We start from the raw sequence: 27895 nt of genomic DNA, 5'->3' as shown, positions 1-27895 counted from the left end.
TTCAACTTAAATTATATCAAACTGACTTGAATCTCGTATAACTTATTAAAATGCTACATTATTTTGATGAATTCATGTAAAAACATAATTTGCCATGACTTAGCCTACTAATCATGTCGTTTTTTTTACAACTTACTACTGAAAGTTAGATATCTGTAGGGGTATAATCAAAAATATACATATATAAAAATAAAAATTCTCTTTCTAATAAACACCTTATGTGTCATGACCTTGAGCAAAAGAAAAGCTAATGACTAAATGAACTAAAGCTGTCAACCTTGTTACTTCTTAAAGGCACAAATATAAATACATTTAAAAACATTGAAATTTATCCTCAGATGACACCACCATGCAATTTATTTACTCTTATAATAATATAATCATTTAAATTAAGAAATTGACTTCATAAATTACCTTTCAGAAACAGAAAAGACAAACATTTCGAGGAAGGAACTTTTATAATCATCATGTTTCCTCAGAGGTAAGAGCAGCGGCGCTCATTTACATGATGCAGTGTGTATGAGGATGATACAGTGTGTATGAGGAGGATACAGTGTGTATGAGGAGGATACAGGGTTTGGGGAGCAAATTTTTCAGCAGAAGAGAGGGGAAGGAGGGCGGTAATAATTGCTCACTCCCAAACAATTCCACCAGTGACATCCCATTACTTTAAACACGACAAAATAAGGCCACCCGCGCGCGGAGAAAGAATTCACTGAATAAGACATGAAGGGAAAAGGCTGGCGTTATTAGCTGTGTGGGGTTCATCATTAGAAAGCACTGAGACGGAGAATAATCCTTCACGCGCGCGACTATAACTCTCCTGTTACTAGCAGTAATTACAGAGCAAGTGCAGCCCGCCGTTTGTAATAAACTGTCTGTGTTCGAGCACACACTCATTTAGCCTCTCTATAACAACCAAGAGACAATGAAAGCAACGTAACTTTATCATTTACCTCTGACAAGTGCGTATACGAGGTACAAGACTGTGAAAAAGTCAGTGAGAAAGCAGTAAGATAATATCTAAAGTGATAAATCGAAATAATGTCCTAAATATAAATATATAACGCCATGGATGGATTTCACAAACTTTAGAGAGTTAATAATCTTTCAGGTAGGATGAATGCAGCGTGTGAGAATGAGACGGGACATCAGGGTCATGGTGGATACTCGAAGAAATGATACAGAATTATTAATGGTGTTGTACCGCCATCTAGCGGCCACAATATACAAGTGCAAGAGCAGGATTATTCTGTTATTCGGGACATTTTTTTCATGTCTCAATCATATAATATTCATCTTAACATAAAGGATAAAATATTACACTCACATTTTTTAAGATGGAAATCTTTTTGGAAATTAATTGTTTTATTTGATCATATTTAAATAAAAATACGGGTGTTTTGTAAATAAAATTATTTTTTTATTTTTTTATTTGTTTTGTCATGTCTCTGGGTGCTATGCATATAATATGAAAAGCTGGCAATTTATTAAGAAATATTCCAGGTGTTTCCCCTAATTAAAATGTTTCAAATGAAAGCTTTTCTTGGGAATATTGTTTCAACTGGTAATCATTTCATTGGTTTTCCCTGTGTCCTCAGGTTTCCGGGTTTCAGCTTTGAGGTCACAGAGATTAATGGCAGTGACAGCACGTCTCAAACCAGTGCACTTTTTGTCTGTCGTATAGAGTCTTACACTATGAAACACAGAGAGAACAGCAGAAATAAGTCAAGTTCTTTTAATGACTGATTTATGATAAAGGCAACATTTTAGTGATATCCATAAATAATGTTTTATGTATTTTTCATTATTTCTCAATGTATGTGAGAAAGATGAAATCTTGTACACAATTATTTGTTTTAAATAGCTTCATTTCATTTTCCAAATGCATACACATACAAAACAGATGTTTTCAAAAACAGAGTCAAAAAACTTTGACTTCAACTAAAACTAGAACTTAAAATTCTGATACTTTACAGAAACTGTTCAGAAACTTTATGAAGGGGTCTGAGGATATTAATACTGATAAAAAATATTTTATAAAATAAAGCAATACTGAACAAACATCTTGATGTGTGCAACAGGACTGGAGTAATGAATCCCTTAAGATAGTTTTGCATTTACAAAATGAATACTTTAACTAGCCAAAGAAATAAAAAAGTAACTGACACTGTAATAAATATGAAGCTGAGGTCATCTCCCTTGCCTAAATGCATTAAAAGGCACCAAAAATGCTTTAAATATGGTTTGACTGTTATAAATAATGCTACCAAACTATGTGGGTACACTCAACATTAGTTCAGTACCCAAAGCCTGATCCCCTAATTTTTTTTTGGTGCTGTCTAAAGATGTCTTACAAACTACATTGGAATTCAACCCATAGCCAAATAATTCACAAAGCTGCAATTAAATCAGGTTTTAAAAGTGTAGTCTCTAAAAAAGCCCACATACTGTACCTGAGAGGAGGTACAAACCACACAAAATGCATCAAACCAATACATCCTCTAATAAAATGTCTTTTAACAGGAGTGTAACATTCAGTGTGCAGAATGTAAAAGATGCTTTTTCTGAAAGTAAAATGTGCTTTCCCATATTAGCCATTTGCTTTTCGTTAGCATGGCTGTAGGAGTATAAGAGTGCAGAGAGTTTGTTGGAGTCATGTGTTCATCTATCTCCTTGTAGAAGACCACCATGTTTTACAGGTTACAGTTCATCTCGGGCTTGTTTCGCACGCCACTCCGGGTGCCGGGTCACATGTTCAGCCGCTTGAAGGACTAACTGCATGAACTCCTCCACGTCAAAAGTGTAGTTGGTAAACTTAGGATGTTCCCCAAGAGTAGGATGATGACCCTGAGACAGAACAAAACATTCGTCAATAATATACAGTAATATAATGTCAACATGGACCAAAACCACTGAGGAATGTTTCCAGCACCTTGTTGAAAAATCAAGGTACCGGTAGTTCTGAAGGCAAAAGGGGGTCCAACCTGGTACTAGCAAGATTTACCTAATAAAGTGGCCGGTGGGTGTATATATATTCCTATTAGAGAATTAAAATTAAATATATTATAATTCTCTAATAGAAGGTTATGTAACTAGTTTAAAGGTACTAACATTACTCACACGAATGTGATTTTGGTAATGTATAAAGGAATACTGGAATGAAATGATATAAACTGGAATGAATCCAGGCAGTGGTGTACAGGTTTGGCTATGTGTGTGTGTGTGTGTGTGTGTGTGTGTGTGTGTGTGTGTGTGTGTGTGTGTGTGTGTGTGTGTGTGTGTGTGTGTGTGTGTGTGTGTGTGTATGTGTGCTCTCTTCACCTTATCCTGGGGGAACACTTTGTCCCTTTTCTGCCAAGTCATGTAATGGACTCCCCTCAGTCGGGCCAGATCACGGTAGCAGCTCTCATCTTGACAGTTGTACCTGTGGAATACAGAAAGAGGGATGTTTTATGTCCCAAACTTAGCAGGAAGTGGCCCACAAAGCCTCCGCAGACTCAGTTTGATGGATAACTGTTTAATTAGGCTGTATTTCACTGTCACACACACACACACAGACACAGTCAGATGCTTCCCTCCTCCGTAACACACATTAAAAAGTACATTGTACAGCACAGAGGCTTGACTGCATCCACGTGAGTGTTGCGTAGATGTATAACATGACATGGGTGTCAGATGCACAGATGCACACTGTGGAATACATCTTAACACATGCAGATAGCGTGATGTATTCATTTATCAGTGGTAAAACAGAAAGAAACTTTTTTTTTAAGCAAGAATGCAACCAAATGTCCAAGATTGGTGGTTGTCAGGGGATAAGATAAAGATTTAAAAAAGATTAAGTCTAATGATAAAAATTTTAACAAGTTTATGTTATTTGAAAACCTATTTTGATCAACCACATTGCTGTTTCTTCTTCATTGTGTATGGTGGGGATGGTCCTTGTTTTAAGTTCCTGTTTTAAGTTTTAAGTACACTACCATTCAAATGTTTTGGATCAGTAAGATTCTTTTTTTATAATTTTATTCAGCAAGGACACATTATATTGATCAAAAGTGACATTAAAGACATTTACAATGTTATTAAATATTTCTATTTCAAATAAATGCTATTCTTTTGAACTTTCTACTCATCAAAAAAAACCTGAAAAATGAATCATTGTTTCCTGAAAAATATTAAGCAGCACAACTGTTTCTTAAGCACCAAATCAGCATATTAGAACGATTTCTGAAGGATCATGTGACACTGAAGACTGAAAATTCAGCTTTGCCATCACAGGAATAAATTACACTTTAAAATGATTGTAAATTGTAATAATATTTCACAACATACATTTTTTTAACTGTATTTTTATCAAATAAATGCTCCCTCTGGGAGCATAAGAGACTCCTTTCAAAAACATTAAAAAAAATCTTAAACCCCAAACTTTTTGAATGGTAATATTTTAAAAGTATTTATTGCAAAAATATTTGATTTTAAGTCCTAAGAGTCTTTGTCCCATTTTTAAGCCCAAAATTAAAGTCAAAATTAAGTCAAACTAAACGCATCAGAAAACAATGCATTTCTTCATGGGATGTCCGTCAACCATGCTAACACTTCTCACATTTGTCATTTATAACTCGCAATAAATGCTTCAACTTTTAACCTTTTTGGTTGTTTTAATACAATCAAGTGGTATAAACATGATTTAAACATCAGACTGTCACCAATAACTGTTTATATAAACTCTGAGGGTTTTAAAGTGACTAAAACTTAAAAGTGAAGTGGAGTGAAGAAGTATTTACATTCCTCAGACTGACAGCTCTATAGTACAGCATAGCTGGCCACGCAGATCACTTAGAAAGCAGAGAGTTACATACAATTCAAATATGACGGCCCAGTCGGGAAGAAAGAGGAGGTGGGTCAGTCCGGCTCCATGCATCCCAATGAAGATGTCAGAGTTGTGTGTGGCGTGGATCTGCTCCAGAAGCGGCATCTCTCTAAGAATACACATCAGCTTTCAATCACGCAAACACCCAAAAAAACGCTACATTTAAAAACAACAAAGACAGAATAACTCACTTGAATTTGTAATCCACCAGCTTGACCTCGAATAAAGGCACAGTCTTCAGGGCATTGATAAGCTGAACACACACATACACACACACACACAGCAGGGATTCAGAGGGTGATTAACGAGACCTCACACTCATGTGGACAGAGGCCAAGTAAATCGAGGCTTTTTACCAAGCAGGGGTCTTCAGCAAATAAGAGTTTAAATGGGCAGTTAAGGAAGCAGAGTGATAAATCAATGATGAGCAAAGAGAGAGATAGAGCATTCACCTCCTGCTGGTTTATTATCCTACGGTAGTCAGTGCTTCTTGCCAACAGAGTGACACGGACTTGGCCCACCTGACAGAGCAGAAGGACATCATAGATTTCATACATTTTTCAACACACATTTATATCTTAAGTTATATATTTTGTAACATATATAATTCATTTTCAAAATACATTCAGACATGAGAATTTGTTATTTACACCTTTTTTTAGGTGGGTAAAGAGGAAGTAAATGTCATAATATGTGTGATAAGAACTGGGCTCCCTCATGACAAAATCCATGTGAAGGAATAAATTGTACAACAGTGCCTTCTAGTGGTAGATAGTATAATCATGACGATAAATAAACTATTTTAGGTATATGTGTGTGACCTTAATCTAAACATTATTGCTAATCTTCCTACACAAAACGTGTGGCAAAAAAATATTGAAAATATGGCTATAAATATTATAATATTACAATTTAATATTTATGTATTTAAAAGTATAAGGATTACAATTAATTTAATATTTATAATAAAACAATAAAGAATAATATGAATGATAAAATAATGATTTATTTAAATTAATAAGAAATCTAGTATTTAAAAAATTAAAATATATATTATATAAAATTATAATTTATTTATTTTTAAGAATGAAAATTAATTTGATATTTAAAATAAAATAAATAATAAAATTTGAAATTTAATTAATTATTTATTTAAAATTATAAGAATTAAAATATTATAAAATATAAATATAATGTTTGATGTCTTTTTTGATATCTATATGTGTTTGATAATGTCAGATTTCACTAGGAGGTTCTGTGATTTTATGAGCATAACAATTTCAAAATTAGCACAAGACGAAAATTGTGTTTATAAATGTATGGATAAACAATTTACGAATTATATAATCTGTTACCTGTGCTAATTTTGGCATTTTTATGCTCATAACATCACACAACAATCTCTTTGTTAAATCACTCTTTAAAAAATCTCTTTTGTTTTCCAGACATTATCAAACACATATAGATATATTAGTATCTCATGCAGAGAGAATGATTGTCTTTCTATTATTAGAAGACAGGAATCAAATCATGATCTGTGTGCGTGTATCGTATGATGTGTGTGCGTGTGCGTGTGCGTGTGCGTGTGCGTGTGCGTGTGCGTGTGCGTGTGCGTGTGCGTGTGTGTGTGTGTGACTGTGTGTGTGAGTTCAAGCATGTTTACCTTCGGTCCATCTTGTGGGACATTGAGTCGATAAAGGACATGCTGGGAAAACGCCTTGAACAGCCCCTTACTGTGGCAGTCAGAGATCTATCAAATTACACACATCTGTCAGTTAAATCTTCTCTTCATGTCATTTGCACACAGAAGGCAGAGGCACACAATCATTAATATGAGGATGATTTGAGCGGCAGCACCAGATGAGTTCAGTCTCACACAAGGCAAATACTCTATATCACAAGCACAGCATCCAAAGATGTCACGCAGAGATGCATTAACATAGACAGAAGACAGCAGATGAACATGATGAGATGAACAAATGCTAAATGGAGGGGGGGGGACACTTGAGAGCAACAGATGCATGCCAATTATAAGGATACGTACAAGAGGGGTGTTGTAGAAAAGGCCATATCGCATTCTTGGAAGGAGAGAGAAAAATGCGTCTCTAAAACACACCTGTGAAAAACACATACTTTTAAATAGCACCAAAACACTGGGATGCTGATAAAAGTGTGGACTGGTGATGTGGTGTAAAAGTCTTTTACCTTTTTGGAGTCAAAGTTTTTGAGGTGAATGATGTCATAATCTGTGAAAGCCTGCCACGTTTCACTGAACAGGTCTCCATATCCATACACACTCTGACAGACAAAACAACTCAATTAAATGCATTGATGATTTTTTTTTAAAGTCCACCTGCAGTCAATAATGTTATCCCTTAAAACTCATCTTTGATCATCAAAATTACATTTAAATGTAAATGTAAATCAAATTGTTTAGATGGTCTTTGATACACTGCAGTTTTAAGGAGAAAATATTCAGCAATGGTATTGACAGATGAGTTACTGTATGATAGCTTTGTCTGCATATTCAAAATAGCCATCATGATCAGTCAAAAGTCATGCAATAACCAATTAATTAATTCAGACAGGAACTAAGAGTCTTTACCTTACCTAAACTTATCTCCTTAATTGGATTAGATTCTAAACCTTATTTTCCTAATCTCTCTTAATCTACGGTTGAAACTAAAATCCAAAAGGACCATTCAAAGTCTAGACACACTGGCCACGTTCACACAGCAACAGAATGCATTTGAGTCCTTAATACGGTGACGTTCACACAGAGTGACAACCGCATTCTGTAACCGAACTCACACCCGAAAAACTTGAGGACTCACGTACCGCATTCTCACGCTCTGTGAACGGAACCGGACTGAACCGGACTGAACTGAACTGAGCTGTCGCGAGGGAGCCGCTATGCGCTGCACAAATGCCTGTCTACCGTGTATAATGCTGCTCTCGGTTAATAAAGATTTGACGGATTAACTTGCAACTCGATTGAACTCTTGTCGTGTCAAAAGTAATAAGACTTTTCAGTTTTATGGACGTCGCCATCTTTGATATTACTTGGTCACTATCATGGTTGAGAATACTGGCTTGACTCCCAGTTAACGTTCATACAGACAGTATTCGAATTTGAGATGCTAGTGTAAGTTGCTGTGTGAATGGGACATTTCGAGATTTACACCTTCAAGTAAATGCGGTTGTCAAACGTAGCTTAGACATGGTTAAAAACATAATTCTCAAGTACATAAATATATAATAATATTACAAGGTGGATTTAATTTTGCATTCCATTGTTTCATACAAAAAAAGTCTCCCTCTTTCTACACACCCCTTCATTTTCCCTCTTCCTCAGTTCCTCACCCTTGAAATACCAGCGTCTGAACAATAGGCAGGATAAGGTTTTCTCGTAAGTCACTTTATTTTCAGCCCACTGTTTCCTTTTTATCTTTCTCTTTTAGGAACCGCACACCTCCTGAAACTGGCAGTCGGTTTAAACAACAAACCTTCCGTTAGTGTTTGAAAGAAATGCTCTCTAAGCTCTCTATCATGGTTGATGATTTACTGGAAGACATATTAGAAGCAAAGAATGTTTGTGTGTTTAAGAGAGATGAACACTTACTGTGTCCCACATGACGATGTTTATGTCACGGCTGAAGGAATTATTGATGTGCTGGGAGATGTAGAGGTTGACAAAGTCACAGAAATGATGGTACATGTTCACTCCTGCAAAAGACAGGAGAAGCATGAATTATAAAAAATAAAAAATAAAAGCCTTTCTGATGACTAAACAAAAAGGTCCCTTAATTCCCACAGAAAGATTACCTGCATCCAGCTTCATGAAGACGGTTGGTCTGTCAATTATAACATCACAATGGCCATCGTCCTGGGGCTGGAAGTCGAGCTCTGAGTATGTCTGCAATTCAGCAAACCTGAGAGAGGAAAAACAAGACATGAACATAAAAGTCTGTTTTATATCTTAAAACTTTAATATGGACCCTTGTCGCATTTCTGGGGTTCTCAGAAGTCGTCATAGTTGGGTAAACTTCTATAGCGGGGAACGAGAAACAACAACAAATATCATTTTTGTATTTCCATTTGCTCCAATAGCAAAAGAAAAAATCTGTGATAGAGTTTCCACAATAGAGTTTTGCGATAATGACAACTTGGGAAACGTATTATCACATTCTGTGAAAATGGTCAATTTTCCTGCAAACTTAAGTTAACTTAAAGCTATTGAATGGATTTCAAAGATAGGAATATAGCTAAAAAAAAATGATATGGGGCACTTTTGTGGCACTTTCTGGAGGAGGTAGCCATTGATCACAGTCTATTTTTATTGTATGGAAAAGAGCAGCATGAATTTTTTTTTAAATATCTCCTTTTGTGAACGAAAAATGGTTTTGAATGGCATAAGGTAAGTAAATGATGTGAATGTCAAGAGACATTAGCAGATATATTCTACTGTTCAAATATTTGGAATCAGTACGATTTTTTCAAAATTTAAAATAACTGTTTTCTATTATAATATATTTTAGAATTAAATGTATTCCTGTGATGGCAAAGCTGAATTTTCAGCATCATTACTTTAGTCTTCATGTCACATGATCCTTCAGAAATTATTTTAATGTGCAGCGTTTGTGCTCTATAAACATTTATTATTATTATCAATGTTGAAAACAGACCATGACAGATTGATTCTTTGATCAATAGAAAGTTCAAAAGAACAGCATTTATTAGAAAAAAATATATATATTTTGTAACATTATACATTTTATTGTCACTTTTGTGCAATTTAATGCATCTATAAAAGTAAAATAAAATAATACCAAGTATATTTTTTCAAAAGAAAAAAAATCTTACTGACCCCATAGTAGTTAATCCATCTTGGTTTCTAAATGTTTTGCCACATATGTTAAGAAATACATTAATGCAATAAATGTCCATGAAGTTTTTTATTTGGACATAAAAGTTATATATAAAGTTATTTACCAAGACTGAAGAGGACTCTTGTGTGTCCCTTCTGCAGCTAGTGCTTTACTATTAAGGCTGCAGTGACCACCGATCTCACCCTGTTCCAGGAAATCCTCTTTATACCTGCAGTGGCATAGAGGAAGAGAGATGGAGAGAGAGAGAGAGAAAGAAAGAGGACTAATTTAGACAGGAAGTTCTCGCAGTTCTGCCAGAGAGAGAACTATTTCACAGGGTTTTGCATTGCACTGACCTCTCGTGACCTCTGCGGGGACTCCTCAGGTCCAGGTACAGGTTTGTGGCTCTGCAGAACCGCATATAACTGGAGCACTTCAGAGAGGAATCACCCTTTTTAAAAAAAGTTTCAAACTTGTATTTGCAAGTTTGTTCCCAGTATTGTTTGGACATGTTTAAAACAGCCCTTATGTCTTAAGCTCAGTGCTCATGCTCAAAGCTCTGGAGGACTTTACCAGAGCTTTACCACGGTAAAGACGAGGCAAATGAGACAGAGGTAGAAGAGGGAAACTCACAGGACTCGACGGCTTGCACAATGTCTTCATCTCACTGAGACGCTCCCTCACGTAGCCAAAATCTGCCTGCTTCCAGAACAGTTCCTGTGCAGTCTGAATAGAGCCCGCCCTACAGAAAGAAGACAGACAGTGGCACTATGTGGAGTAGATAATAGAAGTCTTTGTATAGAAGGTAAAGTCCTTGAAGTGCTTGAGTGACACAGCGGAAAACAGCCTGTGTTCAAATGTTAGTAACTTGTGTTAGCTTAATATTAGCACTAGATTAAAGGAACACAACTTTGCTTTCCACGGTGAATAGGGTTTGTAGTGCGAATTGAAAAAAATATTTGTAAGACACGGGTGAAAAGAAACAGTTGAATTCAACAATGTTTCACAGAATAGTTTATGGAACTACAGTTGACATGAATCTTAAAGTGAAGAAGATTTTATTTTTTTGAAAATAAATAAATTAAGCCGTACATGCGAACACTATTATTTATCTTACTGTGTGCTGGAGCCTGCAGGAGAATGAAATGTGAGACTAAGGGGCCTGCAGTAGGTCATATATGGTGAAGAACTTTCTATTAATATATATATAGAATGTGTTACAACTTATTGTTAAGTCTATTGTTACACATGGCTCACTTTAATAAAGTCTAAATCTCTGGCATCAAAAATTCCACAATTTTGAGAACTGATTTTTCACAAAGAGAGAAACCACAACACAAACAGTGACATACTGTACTTCATCTGAAAATTTAATATAGATATTTAACTTGTTCTTATACAAGCATAATTGGGTAACACTTCACAATAAAGTTCAATTTGTTAACATTGCATTTTTTTATTTCAAGTTGTATTTATTAATGTTAATGAATGCATTATGAATAAAGATGAATTGACAATGAATAAACAGCAGCATATTTATAATTTAACATTCACCTATAGTAATAAATACTGTAAAAAAAAACCATCAATAATAGGCTTATTTCATGTGATAATTATTAATGATTAAAAATATTATAATTATTACACATATTGGGGTCAATTATTAAATAACAATATTAATGTTATATTATATTATCAATATTATAATATCATTATATTAACAATATTACTGTTTTTACTGTATTTTTGATCAAATAAATGCCTTGGTGCGCAAAAGAGACTAACTTTCAAAAAACGTAAACAATCTTATCGACCCCAAGCTTTTGCGAATATCTGCTAATATTGCTTGATATTCAACCAAAAATAAAACTTTCTGCCAACACTTATTCACATCATGTCATTCAAATGTTTGTCATCCACAAAAGGAGATACTTTAAAAACAGTTAATGCTGCTCTTTTCCATACAATAAAAATAGACTGTGATCAATGGCTACCTCCTCCAAAAAGTCTTATAAAAGTGTCCTACACAAATTCCGATCTTTCAGTAGCTTTGAAGGCGAGTAAAACTTGATGAAAGATGTTATTTTTGCTGTCCTGCCTATATACATACATATACATGGGTAATTAGATAGTTATGGATAGTGGGAAAACATAAAAGTGTTTAAGAAAAATGTAGGTCAGTAAAGAAAGGTATACCATCCTGAGTCAACACTAGTGCACACAGGATAGCTGAATCTGTGCTCAGCGGAGCAGCTCTTTTCATACCCCCAGCAGGAATTCGTGAGCAACAGAGCATCCTGTCACAGCCAACAGAGACAGAGTTAAGAGAACATCCGTATAATCATCTAATGATAATAAAGCATATACACAAGACTAGAAATTAGCAATAAAGTCACAAACTACTGTATACCAAAAAGATCAGCCCCTAATCCACCATTATAGCTCATGTATTACAATGTCTCACTTCTAACCCAACTTTAGTATGCATTCCATAAGAAACAAGAGGAAATAGCTTACTTTATAAGGGCAAAGCGGGTCCTCCTTGCAGAGTTTGACCAATAGTTTGTTGTTGTGCAGAAAGAATGGAATATGCTGCTGAGGCAGCGCCAGGCTGCTGTAGTCCGGCTGTGGCGTGTGGCTGCTGTTCTGGCCACTGTCTGTGGTGGAGATGGTTTTATAAGTGCAGGCCAGGCACAGAGCTACCAGCAGCAGCATAGTCCCTCAAGCCACATGGAAGGAACCACACTGGCTCTCAGCACCTACACTCATTTATGAGAGAGAGAGAGAGAGAGAGAGAGAGAGAGAGAGAGAGAGAGAGAGAGAGAGAGAGAGAGAGAGAGAGAACAAGCGTGTTTAGAGCTAGAAAACTAATGGTTTACGGGGGAGGACAAACACCAAAGCTCTGGAAGTAACAACAGTGTGGGAACCTGCAAATGAACGGATCTTACTCCATGTGAAACTCCTACCACAGGAAATATTAGTGACCTTTTTCCTTCAATTGTTTAAGCAATAAGGCCAGGATTGAGGGAAATTAATAGAAAAACAAGTGTACATTCGACAGAAATTATGGTTATGTATGTTCTCTGATACGGGTTGAGAACTAATATTGAACCATAACGGGGAGGATTTATATATATATATATATATATATATATATAAAATGCTCTGTAAGATCATTAACTATTTATACTTAATCATAATGCCTGCCTCGTTTTGTTATTTTTCATAGCATTACCACAAGTACCTGAATGGAATCGATCACAACTGATTTGTCTAATACTCTAGAGAAAATAAGCACTTCTTCTTTACACAGATTTTTTAATACTCTAAAAGCAAGCTTTAAAATTGTTTCATTTCCCATTTGTGACAAACATTTTTATCAACATTTAAGTAAAGCGATTTACGTCACTTTCTAGGAATAACATTTAAAAAAAACGAAATTAATTAAAAATAAATAAATAAATATATAAATAAAAATATAACCTATTAATTAAACTATATGTTGGTTTGTTGTAATTGATTTTTTTCTATTCATGAAAAAAATATTTGTTTGAGCTTGACAAATGCAGTCAGTCAACGCTACAATTTCTGTAAAATTTAAAAAAAAATTAATAAGAATAACTTTGTCACGTTCAGTTTAGTTTTGTTCATGGACTTTGAGTTTGTTTTCATCTGTCACATGTTTCTTTGTTCAGTTTCCCGTCACTCTTCCGTCTCCTTGGTTACCGTCATTATGAGTTAATGTGTGTCAGCTGTGTTTAGTAATTCTCCTCATTCTGTTCACTACTTAAGTTGTTCCTTCTCCGGTCACTGTAATACTACACTGTGTAAATGTGAGTTTCCCTGCCTGTTACATGATTATTGAGTGTTACTATTAAAGTGTTGTTTAGATCTCATCTTTTGAGCCTTCAGCCTGTTCCTGAGTACACCACAGTGTTACAGATGACCGGACCTTCCAAATGGATATAAGATCTCAGTTTATTTCGGTGGCTCAGGAGAGCCCTGCCCTTTGAGCTTCACGAACTTCTGTTGTCTTGCACTTACCAGCCTGTGCGACGACGAGACCCTAAAGACCCTGTTCTGGATCGGGGCAAACTTCCACAACCCCATCTACCTTCCAGACACCACCGGATTGAGTTGGAGAGAAGCTGTGGTGAGGTGTCTGGAGAGCGTACGGCCCCGATCCAGAACCCGGCCAGACCCAGAGCCCAGCCCATCACCACCCCGATCGACGACACCTGAGCCCCCCGCAGACTGGAGACTTCTGCTTACAGCGACGATTGAGCCTGTGCCCGAGAATAGGAGGGCAGAGCACACCATTGGCCCGGAGTTGAAGCACCACGAAGAGTCTGACCAGGGGTGTGAACACGCCCATCGCCGTGGGAATCCTCATCGAGTTTGAGGGGATGGAAGCGAGCCACGCCCTCCTGCCACTAAGAGCGAGCACCGGCTGGACCTGTTGGACAGTTTATTTGAGTGTGGAGAGTGTAATTCCCTGTATCCCTTGAACTCATCTGAATCTGAATCTTCTTCATCAGTCCTGTTATCCTCACCCAGCCTCCCTCTTCCACCACCTCTCCATACTGCCATCAGGAATGCTCTATTTTTTGTCGTTTTTGTGCCACTCTCCATTTTCAGTCCTCAGCCAGGCCTGCCACTGAGTCATCACCCCCCATCAGTCCCTCTGTGTCACCTCATCCTCCTCTCAGTGGTGTGGTTACACCGTGGAGCCTACTACTCCTGGGTGTGATGAGCCCTTGGCTCCGCCTCCAGCCTGCGCCCGCGCTCCTTCCCCCCCTCGACTCCAGCTTTGACCATCAGCCACTCGGCCTCACCGGGCTCCCTCGGACCGCCGGCTCCACCTGGGTCGAACATCGCCACGCCTCCGCTGCGAACTTGCGGGCCGTCCGCTGCTCTCCGGCACTCCACCCCTTCTGACTTCGGCAAGCTCCACCCTCCCTCAGTCTCCACCTCCGCCCTCGGTCACACCAGCTCGTCCTCAGCCTTCTGGATCCCCACTTCCATCTCTGGGGGTTGTCGCGGAGGCTCCGTCGCAGCCGCCTAGATCATTGGCGTCCCATCACTTCCTCGGACTTCCGTCTGCGCGGTGGGCTCCACCTCCCAAGGCTCCTTTGCCATCGGTCGTTCCCCAGATGTCATCACCATCATGGCTCCTCCCGCCGTCGACTCCGTCTTGGTCTACCGGCATGGCTGAGCTCTTGGTAGCTCTTGGTCTACCGGCATGGCTGAGCTCTATCCACCTGGCCACTCCTCCTGTCTTCTCCACCATGGATGCTACCTCCTGCTCCTCCCTGGTCGTCGTTATCTATCTGTCCTTCTGCTCCTTTCACCAGCCCTTCACCACGTCCTCGTCCTCCTCCTAAACCTCCGCCATCTCTTCATCTGTCAACAATCTTCTACAGCGCGAGGACGCGCCTTGCCGGGAGGGACGTTATGTCACGTTCAGTTTAGTATTGTTCCTGGACTTTCAGGGTGTTTTCATCTGTCACACGTTTCTTTGTTCATTTTCCCGCCACTCTTCCGTCTCCTTGGTTACCGTCATTATGAGTTAATGTGTGTCAGCTGTGTTTAGTAATATCCTCATTCTGTTCACTACTTAAGTTGTTCATTCTCCTGCACTCCTTGTTTGATCACCGTAATACTACACTGTGTAAATGTGAGTTTCCCTGCCTGTTACCTGATTACTGAGTTACTATTAAAGTGGTGTTTGGATTTAATCTGAGCCTTCAGCCTGTTCCTGAGTACACCAGTGTTACAAACTGTTTGTCTTCCTATACCTTGATGTAGAAACAGTTAATAGAATGTTACTACTACAATTTTTTATTTATTTTTTTTTGGCAAGGGGAAATGACCAACTGCTTTGCTGTGTTGCCTTATAATTATGACAACGTAATTACAGATTATTACATGATTAAAAACCCGTGGGAAAAAAACACCCACATTATGCAAATGTGACCGGAGAACGCCAAATGAACCTTTTAATTAAGCAATCTTTGCACAAATCACCATGATAATCATAGTTTACGTCCAAATACTTTAATAAAACTTCTGGAATTACAAGCATTGTGTACTAAAAAAAAGATAGGCTACTTAACACAATGACAGAGATTATAATAAACTTCTGGCATTCATTGAAAGAGAAGTTCCTTTTTAATTACTTATAATTTACAGTAGTAAAAACAGCTAGAGTAACTGTATGACTACCAAGGGATTTTGAACTATTAGATTCGTCACTTCTAAATTCAGTGTCTAATGCGATCTGTCTAGACAGGGCAGATCAAATAGATTAACAAAGGCGCACTGTGTATTCCAATCTCATTCGCTTCATGGAGCAGCTCAATTAAATGTCCTACAGAAAAGTAAATGTACCATACTGGATTCCTGTCCATAGATACATGGTAAAAGGTAGTGAAATCTGCAGGGGTTTTTTTTTTTCCTTTCTTTCTTTTTTTTTTATCCTTGTTAAAGGTAGGCTATAGTCAAACTAGAGCGATTCCCAAATGCACCGACACACCACGATGACAAAATAACACACAACAAAAATAATAGTGCAAGCTGAGGTGGGGACCGTAACAACCACAAAGACTTGACACATTGCCAGGGTGAGAAACTCTTGCAGCTGTCCCACCATCATTTATATTATATCAGCTGTCTTTACTAGCTCAAAAACACATATACCCACACAAAAGGAAATTAACTTTGTTCCGACTTTTAGTAGCTCTGAGAAAGTTTAAGTGAATAGTCACAGTTCTAGCAAAACAAAAAAAATTATTATATGCTTACCTCCTTGGAGAAACTAAGGAAAGGCAGTGGTTGAATTTAGGGATGCAGTCGCCATACTACCGGAAACTATCAGCCGGCATGTGTTACTGCTATTATTAACCGCAAGAGGGCGCACGAGAAGATCTTAATTTTATACTGATTAAGTGGACGTCCAAGAATGCCCTGTAATTAACAACAACAACAATAATACTATATTCGTTACTTTATAACTAAAAAATAATAATGTCTTTGTTAAAAAGAGCGTATTAAAGCAGAGATTATTAATAACAATAACATTAATAATATACGCGTTATTATATCATTTAAAATAATATTTAGTAACTATTTAACAATAAAAACTTTAATAAAGCTGGAAAAAAATAAAAGCTGAGGTTGTTATCTTTATTATTAAAATAATTCATGACTAAAATAATATCTTAGAGATTATTAATACTACTACTAAAAATAATATATCAATTACTATATAATTTACAATAATATTTCATAATTATTTAACATTAAAAACATTAATACAGCTGGTAAAAAAAAATCAAAGCAGAAATAATAATAATGACTATTATTAACCCTTGTTATATGACTTAAAATAATATCTTAGTCATTATTAAACATTAAAACAATAATAAAGCTTGAAAAATGAAAGCAGAATATTATTAATTATAATACAAATACATTCATTACTATATAATTAAAATAATAACTTACTGTAGTCAACATTTGAAGTGGATCAAAAAAGTTCATCAAAGTTGTCCTAAGACAAGAACGGGTATTGTTCAAAATGCATGTATAACTTTGATGAAAGGTTTTGATCCACTTCAAATGTTGACTATTGTAGTAATAATTAAATACCAAAACAAAGTTGGAAAAATAAAAGCAGAGATTATTAATACTTCTACTAATAATAATAAATTACTTACTATATAACTAAAAGTAATAACTAATAAATGAACATTAAATACAATAATAAGGGTGGAAAACAAATGGAGTCTGCCCAATACATATCTCTTACTTTATTTACATGTGTGCAACAAAAACTGAAGATACACTGGGAGGATCTTACAGTGACATGACTGTAATGTATGATTTACAGAGATCATATCTCATAGAATATTACAGTGGAAGATTTTCATGGACCCCCTCATCACTAAAACTCAATCAGCGTGAGACAAGATAAAAATGAGTGCAAAACTTAACTGTTACCTTTAAATAACACTAGCTTAAGCGGTCTGAGGGACGCGTGGTACCCTGGAGTTGTCTGGAAAGAGACAGTCAACAGCAAATCAACTACTTAGCAGTAAGATGTGCAGTCCAGAGGATGAAGATCAGGGGGAAATATAGCAATTAATTCATGATTAAAATCCAAACTCCCACTTCATTGTGCAAATTCAAGTGTTAAGAAACAACCATAACCTATACACTGACAGATAGTCATGTCATTTCTTAAAATCAAACATTGTTATTTATAGAGATTTTTTTTATTTAAAAAAAAAAAATCCCACAACTGTGAGAGGAATCATATCTTAAATAACTATATACTATTTGACCCTTGAAATATCTTAAACATTTTCTCAGAAAAAAAAACAAAACATTTAAAGTACTTGGTCTTTTGTTACCAATGCTGAGATGTGAAACACAGTTACTCCTACAGTAAAGCTCTGTTTACGGTCAGTGTGAGCCAGTCCTTTTGCAGAATCTATTGTTTTTGATTTTTTAAGAGTTCATCTATTTGCGTTTTGTACATGTTCTTCACATCCTCCAGGTCCAGACGCAGCTCTTCCGCCTCCTCCGCCTTCTCTCCATACATCTGCAGGATTGTGTTGTGCCTTTGTTCTAGATCCTGTGATGCACATAACAGTTGGTCAGTGTTTAACTAACAGGTTAAAGCCTCATACCTATTACTGTGCTTGTTAAGCAAACAGATAATTTATCAGGATCCTCTATGAGGAATGGTGAAATTGGTCTAAGGGGATAAAAAATAAAGTCACTTTGTTTATATTTAGAGGATACAGAGACTGAACAATTTACTCTGCATGAAAAATAATTTAAACATTTACACTACAGTTAAAAAAAAATTGTTTTAAATAAATGAGTACTGTTATTCAGCAAGGACACAATAAATAAATCTAAAGTGACAGTAAAGACTTTATAATGTTACCAAAAAAAAAGTCTATTTAAAAAAAATATTTTGTACTTTCCATTCATCTAAAAAAATGTATCAGGTAAAATGTATTTTTGTACTCCACAAAAAATACTAAGCAGCACAACTGTTTTCAACATTGATAATAATAAGAAATGTTTCTTGTTTCTTATTAGAATGATTTCTGAAGGATCATGTGACACTGAAGACTGGAGAAATTGCTGCTGAAATTTCAGCTTTACCATTACAGGATTAAATTACATTTAAAATGTATTAAAACAGAACAGTTATTTTCACTATATTATTGATTTTGCTGTATTTTTGATCAAATAAATGCAGCCTTTGTGATCATAAGAGATTTCAGTCAAAAACATAAAAAAAATTACCACAAACCATTGAATGATAGTATATATATATATCTTATAATAATAATAATAATAATATTAAGGTGTTTACATGAAGGCAATTCAGTCCAACTGAGCCGTCAATCCAATTACTAATGTAAGCGTTTACATGCATTATTTGGTTGCATGTAAACGTAGCCAGTGATATCAATCGGTACAATATGTGTCACATGACAAAATGTGTAATTCTTTTCAAATAGTTCCATTTTCACAGTCCACACTTCAACATGAAAACAGTGTTTTAGAATTTACCCACTTGGGAGAGTGTCTTCAAAAAGCTCAGTTTTCACAGGACAAAAATGCTATCTCAGTGTGGACTGAAGGCCAAAACGTAGAGAAAAGATGCGTTTTCAAATGATTCCGGATTAGTGTAGACAAAAAACGGTAGGGTACATTTCTAGCAGTCTGTTATAAACTGCAAACAGTTGTCTCTGCTTTAAAGCAGCATTTTGCTTGTGTTCACCTTCAGTTGCACTTTCAGTTTAGGGATTTCCTTCACTTCATCCTCTATCTCATCGTTCTGATTGGTCAGTCGCACAAGCTCTTCTGTCATCACAGTTCGACTTCTCTCTAGATTAGCAATCTCCATCTTGTGGATAACCAAAAGAATTGAATCCAAATTAGTACATAAAATATTCAGCTTTTAAACACAAAGTTAAATGACTCGTTTTAAAAATTGCAGTAAATAATACAGATTATACAAATAATACAAAAAATACAGTAAATCTTCCAAACCCAGATGTAATTTTGCACATGATGAAAGACTATTCCATTAAAAGGTGTACCTGCAGCTGGGCTATCTCGCCCTCTCTGAGTTTGAGCTGAGACTGCAGGCTCTCAATGATACTGGATCCACCACCCAGTCGAGCCGCTTCATATAGGTTAGTCCCACTGATAGACATGGTCATAGTGCTAAAAGAATGGTCGAGAGAATCTTCCTGCTAAAAAAAACACAAGTGACTGTGACAAACTGAGAAATATTTAGGAAGAGAAAAGATTCTCTGCATCTCAACAGGTGTGGACAAAGGTGAGATGAATGTACCTGTGAGAACATGGAGGAAGGTAAGCCAGCATGCTCAGTTCCACTAACGGAACTAGAGCGGGACAATGAGGGAGTGGAGGACGCTGGGGCATCAGTCACAGACAAACTTAGAGACTTCCTCTCCTGATGAAACAAAAACACAGAGATCCCTCATTTTAAACTCTTGAAATTAGCTGATTTTATGGCACAGTTATTATCATAACTGCTAGGTGTGATTTTTGGACCTTGTATAAAATGATAATTGTAACTATTTTGGGGGGTAAAGATTAATAAAAAGGCAGATTCAGAACACAAGAGCAAAGTCTGGTCTTTTCAGGCAAAACCTTTTCTTTGAGGGCCTCTTGTGCAAGGTAGCATTTCTTCTTCTCCTGTTCCACCTTCATTTTCTCCATTTCCAGTTGGTTGGTGAGAAGCAACTGAAGAGGACCAAATAATACAGACATTGAGAATAATTTTGTGTGTATATGTCTTGTCTAAAGTGTTCAAAAAAGCAAAAGGTACCTTCTCCTTCTTGGCCTCTTCTGAGACTCGAGTATGTTCCCATTTAAGATTCTCCAGCTCTACACGCTCCCTACAAATACAAAAATCAATTCAATTCACATTTATTTGTATAGCGTTTTTCACAATACATGACATTCACATTTCCAGCTTTACAGAAAATGCATGTGTCTGCATTACAATTTAAATCAGTGTGAGAATACAGCCACTTACAATGCCAGCTTCTTTTTCATTGTTAAACACATCTCCTACCTGCTAAAGTCATCCTCCAGTTTTTCCCGCCGCATCTTCTCCGCATCCAGCTGCCCCTGCAGGCGTCCTTTCTCCTGCCTCAACAAAGAAGCCTGGGACTCTAAAGATGCTATTTGTGCTCTGATGGCTAGCAGCTCCTCTGTAGCCGAACGCTCTTTCTCTATAGAAACAGCAAGCTGGGTTTGGGCATCAGCTAAGAAGAGAAAATGACAAGTGAAAACAACTGGTGAATGTCATATGTGGTTTACTGTTTGAAATCATCAGATTTAAACAGATGACATAAGCCACTAATGTTCATTCAAAACAAGCAAGTCTCACCTAAGCGGTCAGAGATGTTCTTCTCTAGTTTTTCCCATGATGCTGTCTGGGCACCAAGTGTGGCCTGGAGATTCTCTATCTGTCGCAGGAGGGGCCGTGATGCTGATGTAACACTTTGGCTAAGTTCCTGGTTTCTGGACTCCGCTTCTTGTAACCTCTGTTGAAGAGTAAAATTACAGCGTAACCATCACCTACACTGTAGGTAGATTAGTGTCGGTAAGATTTTTGGAAAGAAGTCTCTTATGCTCACAGAGGCAGCATTTATTTGATCAAAACTACAGTATTATTATGAAATATTATCACAATTTAAAACACCTATTTTAAAGCCACGCGATCCTTCAGAAATTATTCTAATATGCTGATTTGGTGCTCAAGAAACGTATTATCAATGTTGAAAACAGTTGTGCTGATTAATATTTTTGTGGAAACCATAATACATATATTTTTAGGATTATTTGATGAATATAAAGTTCAAAAGAACAGCATTTATTTGAAATAGAAATCTTTCGTAACATTGTAAATGTCTTTTCTGTCACTTTTGATTAATTCAATGCATTCTTGAATAAAATATAAATTTCTTTAAAAAAAATCTTATTGACCCCAAATGTTTAAATGGTATTGTACATATTTCATGTGCAGAAAAAATTAATAGTTTTTTTTATACCCCTGGGGTTTGTACTAGAACTTGTCTTTTTCTCCTTAAATCAGGGAGATACTTCCTTTAACAAAAATGCAATAGTCTTGAGCTTGTAGTAGGGTGCCGTAGTTTCTCTACGATGGCTGAAATGAAATAAATAGTGCAATAATTCTTGTAAGCTGGCTGCAAGGTGTTCTAGTTACCTGCTGTAACTCACTGATCTCCTCTCTCAGGTAATCTTCCTTCTTGGCCTGCTGCTGTTCGGCCCTCTGTAGAGCCAGCCTCAAATCTGCCACCTCAACATAAAAAAAAAAAATATTTGATATGTATAACTGGATAAGTAACCCCAAATAGAGTGATCAAAGTTCCTCAAAATATTTAAACAAGCATTTAAATACTGCTTTAAGCACAGAGAAATTAAAGCCAGTAAAAATATAAACTAATAATAATATGATAATGACATAAAAATAGGCATTTTAACAAAACCAACAAAACAAAATTACCTGATTGGCCAGTGCCTCTTGTTGTAAGCGTGACTCTTCTTGGACTTTCTCCAAAGCCAAACTCAGCTCTTCTTTCGCATGTACCTCTCTGCTCAGTGCCAGTTCCTGGGCTTCACTATCCTTGGTGGCATTGGCCTTGTGCAACTCTGCCAACTCTCTATACAGTGAAAAAGTAATAAAATCAATAAACTGGGCGAGACCACCGCCAGACCTGCAGTGACAATGGGACAGTGAATAAGTGTACTGTATAGCATCAAGTCAGTTATGTGGCATTTATTTACTTGTAGGAGCTGTCGAGTGCTGCTTGTAAACTGCGATTATTTTCCTGAAGCTCCTCGCTGCTTGTCTGCAGTTTACTCAATTCCTTCTCCTGCCGCTCCACTACAGCATTCAGCTTCTTAATGTTCTCTCTGTGCTGCTTTTCTACTTCCTCCTTACCATCCAAAACCTGCAATTATCATTGTAAAAACCTCAACATTCTCTTCTCATTCTGCTGGCATTTGATATGAACACTGAATATACAGTACTTTACAACTGTAAACATGTTTATTCTATAGACAACACAGCTTTGGATTGAAGGTTGTGTTCCAAACCTGCTGCAAATGTTTTAGTTCTTCTTCCTGTTCCTTTAGTTTTTTGGTCTGTTTGGTGATTTGTGCATCACTCTCTCTCTCTTTCACACGCAGTTTCTTTATGATGTTGGAGTGCTGCAACTGCTGCTTGGACAGTTTCTCACCTAATCAGAAAGAAACGAGTAAACAAACACACCCTTAACAAAGAAGCAGTTCCTTGTAAGATCACGCAGTAAAATCTTGATCTGATCATCCATGTCAAGTTGAACACATAAAAGCCTAGAACACTCACCTTCTTCAAGAAGCTCTCGGATCTGTTCCTCTTTCTCTTTTATCAGTTCCAAAGTCTCATTGGGGTTTAGCCTGCTTGCCAGTTCTTCTCTGAGGCCCTTGATTTCCTGTGACCATGGCATATGATGCATTTCAATGCAAAACAAGACTGGGGTTGTAAGAATTATATAAATTCAAAACAACAATTAAAAAAAATGGACACCTTTTTGGCGATGTCTCTCTCCTTGCAGGCAAGTTGAGCTTTCCTCTCAGCTTCAGCTATGCGCTGAGTGAACTCGTCTTTTAAAGACTGAACAGCAGAGCTTTCTTCCTGCAAGCTGATCATCTCACTGCGAAACACAGGTCTTGTTAATGCTAATTCAACAGGCATGTAAAAAGTTTAAATAAGAAAAAGAAAAAAAACACTATTGTGTAGAAATGCAGTGGAGTTAAATGTATTTGACAGAATAAGATTAACACCCAAAAAACATGTCAACCTACAGACAATTCTAGATGATAATTTGTACAATAAGAAATTATTTGGATCCCATTTTTATGCAATGCACATGTTGAAAGGTGTGGACATACTGTATGTCAAAATGAAGTGTTTTGTTAGCTAATCTCTTCATTTGCCAACAGTATGTGAACACAGCACCCGGTTTTCCTCAAGCTGTGTAAAATGTTTTGCTGCCTCCACCTGTTTCTATGCCCTAGTTAGCTATTGCAAACATTTATCATTTAAGAAAACACAACAGCAGATGGTTTTCAGGAGCACATGTTCCTCAACTCACTCTTTGAGATTGTCACACTCCTCCTCAAGTCTGGCCTTGTCTTTACTGACCACAAGCAACTGTGATTCTCTCTTCTCTAGTCGGTTAGAAAGCTCCTCAATAATCTGGGGAGATTATGAAAAACAAAAACAACAGAAAATTAATTCAATGACACATGAAAAAATAAAATTGTGTTCAATAACTTTTTTTTTAATTAATACTTTTATTATGCAAGGGTGCATTTAATTGATCTAGTAATGATACAAAAGATTTCAAATAAATGCTGTTCTTTTAACCTTTCTATTTTCATTAAAAAAATACTGAAAAAATGACAATAATAAGAAATGTTTTAAATCAGCATATCAGAATGAATTATGAAAGATCATGTGTCACTAAATACTGTATAGTAATGATGTTGAAAATTCAGCTTTGCTATAACCCGGAAAAGAATACAATTTAAAATATATTAAAATAGAAAAGAGTTATTTTAGATTGTAATAATGTTTCAAAATGTTACTGCTGTTTTTTTATCAAATAAATGCAGCCTTGGTGAGCATATGAGGCTTTCAAAAACTTTTTAAAAATATATTACCAACCCAAATGTTTGAACAGTAGTGTATATTTAATAATTATAATATATTACATTTTTATGTATTATTCCAACCTTCTGGAGATCGAAAATCTGACAGGGTGAATCTTCCAGTTTCTCTTCAGTACTCTGTGATGCTGCAGTTTCGTTCACATCAGTTTTTTGGTTGGTCAGTGTGAGGTCGGATTCAGTTTCCTGTTCGCCTTCCTGCAGCTCATCCGTCTGCTCACAGTTCACTGGCGTTGCACTGCGGCCGCTCTCCTCCATCTCATTATCATCCAGTGATTGTTCATTAATAGACTCAGTTAGACCCTCCTCTTCCTCCTGTTTAGTCTGTGGCACTGACTGAGGAGGAGCAGGCAAAGGTCCGGCCGTGATGGAGGCTAATGTGCGGTTGCCTGGGATCTCGTCATCAGAATTCACTTCGCTGACACTGCGGCTGTCCAGCGACTGCATGCTAAATGAGTCAATGCGCTCAAAGGCATCAGACGAGGAGCCGCAGCTTTCCGTGAGTTTTGGGTATTCATCCAAACGAGGGAAGTCGCTGCATGTTGAGGCGGAGAGCAGTTGGAAAGAGCCTTGCATTAGGTGCAGACCAGCTTTAGCCTCTGCTGTCTCCTGTCTGGAGCTGGCCGAGCTCTCGCTTAGCACACTCTCGTGGTCCAAAACCTCTATGTCGCTGGTAGTGGAAGTACCAGAAGAGAAGGCACTAACAGGGGGAGACGGTGTGTTGCTTTGTCTGTCCTCTGATTTAGCGTCTTTGGATTCTAACAGGATTTCTTTAGAAGGAACAGGCAAGGCTTTATCTGGATTTTTGGTCTCGATGGTCAAAGCTGGTTCAAACACACCAACAGATTCGGCCTCTGAAGAGGATAAAGGTACATTTGTGAGTGTGACATCTGAAGTTAAAGCCAAGCCATCTGACTCCGTCACGTCCTCGCTGGCCTCCTGTTCGACAGCTTCTTCCGGTGCAACAACCGAAGCAGGAACAACCAGTTCTGGTTGTGACTGCTCATCTGTCGAGGATGAATTTTGCTCCAAAAGCTCTGTCCCAGTTGGCTTCATCTCAAAAGTTTCCTGGCTGCTGCACTTACTGAGGTCTGTCTGACCTTGTGAATCATTGACCTCCAGCTCCTTCTCCTGGTCTGCTTTTTCCCGTAGTCTCCGGTTTGACTTGGCAGGTGGCACAGACACCACTTTAGTGTTGCTTACAGTTTGTATCTCCCCATGAGGCAGAAAGGCACTGAAGAAATCCTCCGATTCATCAACAACGGTCCATGTGACGGGCTTAGTAATGGCCTCAGATGATGGAGGGAGAGTCTTGGTATGCTCCTCAGAGGGCGAGTCCCACTGGTTCATACCCCATCCTGTTGATACCGGCTTGCCTGGTGGATCTGAAGAAAAAAAAATAACAGTGTTAATGTTGAAAAGTTCATCTTCATCAATTAAGAAAAATTCAATTTCAGCTATAAGCAGCTTATAGGAATACAAATGTCATCATTATCCAGCTCAATTCAGTACAATTACAATCTCATCCAATAGTATCAATGCACCTGAATTAATAATATAACTCAACATTCATTCTTTTAAACCTTTTAAGAAATGAAATTTCTGTCAATATTTGATCAGACTTATGTGGTTCCAAGTTCTAACCCATAAGATTTCCATTCATCATCAGAACACAAATGAAGATATTTTTAATAATCTCTCATCATTTTTGTCTATCCATTTAAAGTTCATGGAACCAAAACTTTCACAGATCAAAAAGTACAAAAAGTCACCTCAAGCTCATCCATACTTACTTCAAGCAAGTACAAATGAGCTTCCTTTTACCACTTCAGATGAGCTCTATGCATGTGCATTGATCAATGTTTATATCTGAATAAAAGCTTAAATTAAATCTATTCATCATATCATGAGACTTGAATTAAATCACTCAAATCATGGATTACTTTTACTCTTTTTTTTTTTTTTTTTTTTTGTATCTGTCAAATTTTTTGCTTGCATGGACATTCAATAATGGACATCAATTATGAGAAGATATATTAATTTGTGTTTCGAAGATGAACGAGAGTAAGGTCTGAGTAAATGATGACAGAATTTGCATTATTGTGTGGACTATCCCTTTAAAAGAAAGAAGCTTCATAACCAAAATAGATCAAGCCTAAAGCATCATACATCTCTATTTTATCATTCTAAACATGAGCTAAAGGAAGAAAACAAATCCCACCTTTGGAAACACAATACATCAAAACTGCAAACTCTTTTGTATTCTTTAGTGGCTTTTTTGTGATATCAGGTTGTTTCCAGTTGGAAACCAAGATCATCTTTGAAGAAGTTTCAGGTTGGCCTTGGTTTGTGATTCTGTATGAATGACTTGGTTGTAAAGGCTTTTGTTTTATTTTTCAGTTCTGCGGGAAGGTTTCCATGTGCGTTTAAAGTTATCTGAGCTATCTGACTGCATATGAATTATGCAAAATGTATGTAGTGAGCTGAAAATATGTGTGTAGCCGATTGGTGACTGTAATGTAGCCTGCAGAAATATATGAAGCATAAATAATTAGGCTATATATCTAATGCTGTGCAGTAATTGTCACTGATAATGACACCCTGCCTGGACTGTCAACCATCTATTACTAAATTTACCAGCAAAGGACGGGTTGGTCGTGTCACCCCACTGCTCCTCTTCTTGAATGTCCAGAACTCTGTCGATGGATTTCTGAGCAGTTGTCAGAGCTTGTTTGGCAAAACTCGACAGATGAGACGCGTTGAACCAACTCATATTGATTTACTTCCACCTGGTTGTGTGACGTCTACATAAAACACAACATTATTAAAAGCCTCCCAAATAAGAGCAGGTTTATTCCACACTAACAGCCGGAGCAGTGTTTATGTTAGGCCGCTGTCCACGTTAGCTTGGCGGCTAATTCTGCTCGCAAAACAACTGACAATTCGCTGACAGTCGACATAATTCCATGCTAAAATGAAAGTCGATAATATAAATACATAAACGACGGACTGGACGACATTTTTCTTTGCTTTCGAGCTAACGTTACTCGGCATCTAGGTTGGACTTCTTCGCATTGTTTTGTTTAGGTTTCCTCTGGCGTGCAGCTCGAGAACTACTTCCCATCCACGTATCATCAACCTATCCTGTAAGTGACGTCGTCAGGGCCACGTCACCGACGTCAGAAGTACAATTATAAAAAAAAAAGAAATAAAAAAAAAAGAACAATTATTTATTTATTTTGTATTGTAGAATTCTATTATATACTATAACGTTATACTATATTGTATTTATTACTATAAAATATATTAAGTTATTATTAGATTGGTAGCAGGTACTACCAATGACTGGGCA

The 27895-nt window shown here is 36.9% G+C and overlaps 2 protein-coding genes across 7 annotated transcripts; both read right to left on the bottom strand.

The window, feature by feature from the left end:
- Nucleotides 1–1728: 1728 nt before the first annotated feature.
- On the bottom strand, nucleotides 1729–16656 carry eogt (EGF domain-specific O-linked N-acetylglucosamine (GlcNAc) transferase). Of its 2 annotated transcripts, none has more exons than XM_082156259.1 (16): nucleotides 16546–16656; nucleotides 12259–12500; nucleotides 11938–12038; nucleotides 10375–10483; nucleotides 10098–10192; nucleotides 9866–9970; nucleotides 8699–8805; nucleotides 8496–8599; nucleotides 7079–7171; nucleotides 6918–6989; nucleotides 6537–6623; nucleotides 5326–5394; nucleotides 5065–5126; nucleotides 4863–4982; nucleotides 3325–3427; nucleotides 1729–2850 (listed from the first exon to the last, which is right to left on the bottom strand). In XM_082156259.1, the coding sequence occupies exons 2-16, from the start codon at nucleotides 12454–12456 to the stop codon at nucleotides 2704–2706; spliced, it is 1572 nt and encodes a 523-aa protein (XP_082012385.1). In that variant the 5' UTR covers nucleotides 12457–12500; nucleotides 16546–16656; the 3' UTR covers nucleotides 1729–2703. The 2 variants fall into 2 exon arrangements, with proteins under 2 accessions (XP_082012385.1, XP_082012386.1); XM_082156260.1 differs by lacking the exon at nucleotides 16546–16656 and adding an exon at nucleotides 13786–15533.
- An 881-nt stretch (nucleotides 16657–17537) lies between these two features.
- Nucleotides 17538–27686, bottom strand: tmf1 (TATA element modulatory factor 1). 5 transcript variants are annotated; one of them, XM_082156211.1, is made up of 17 exons: nucleotides 27181–27686; nucleotides 24589–25928; nucleotides 23967–24070; nucleotides 23399–23525; nucleotides 23198–23303; nucleotides 22927–23069; nucleotides 22615–22781; nucleotides 22334–22490; nucleotides 22034–22126; nucleotides 21194–21350; nucleotides 20876–21068; nucleotides 20627–20696; nucleotides 20449–20541; nucleotides 20126–20248; nucleotides 19869–20024; nucleotides 19547–19672; nucleotides 17538–18379 (listed from the first exon to the last, which is right to left on the bottom strand). In XM_082156211.1, exons 1-17 carry the CDS (start codon nucleotides 27314–27316, stop codon nucleotides 18236–18238), a joined length of 3435 nt encoding a protein of 1144 aa, XP_082012337.1. In that variant the 5' UTR covers nucleotides 27317–27686; the 3' UTR covers nucleotides 17538–18235. The 5 variants fall into 5 exon arrangements, with proteins under 5 accessions (XP_082012337.1, XP_082012338.1, XP_082012339.1 ...); XM_082156212.1 differs by having other exon boundaries at nucleotides 19869–20021; XM_082156213.1 differs by having other exon boundaries at nucleotides 24610–25928.
- Nucleotides 27687–27895: the final 209 nt, after the last annotated feature.

Source organism: Leuciscus leuciscus (genome assembly GCF_965113295.1).
Source record: "Leuciscus leuciscus genome assembly, chromosome: 23".
Lineage (NCBI taxonomy): Eukaryota > Metazoa > Chordata > Actinopteri > Cypriniformes > Leuciscidae > Leuciscus > Leuciscus leuciscus.
The sequence above is the reverse complement of the archived record's forward strand: the minus strand, read 5'-3'. Positions and strand labels throughout refer to the sequence as shown.

Bases quoted from the DNA above. Each gene is read 5' to 3' on its own strand.
- eogt (XM_082156259.1), bottom strand. From the start codon at position 12,456: ATGCTGCTGCTGGTAGCTCTGTGCCTGGCCTGCACTTATAAAACCATC. The intron at 9,971-10,097 runs GTCAGTGCAATG...ATGCCACTGCAG, and splicing joins CCCCGCAGAGGTCACGAGAG to GTATAAAGAGGATTTCCTGG. The intron at 6,624-6,917 runs GTACGTATCCTT...GTAATTTGATAG, and splicing joins TTTTCTACAACACCCCTCTT to ATCTCTGACTGCCACAGTAA.
- tmf1 (XM_082156211.1), bottom strand. From the start codon at position 27,316: ATGAGTTGGTTCAACGCGTCTCATCTGTCGAGTTTTGCCAAACAAGCT. The intron at 23,526-23,966 runs GTGAGTTGAGGA...TGTGTTTCGCAG, and splicing joins GAGTGTGACAATCTCAAAGA to TGAGATGATCAGCTTGCAGG. The intron at 21,069-21,193 runs GTGAGACTTGCT...TTCTCTTCTTAG, and splicing joins GAACATCTCTGACCGCTTAG to CTGATGCCCAAACCCAGCTT.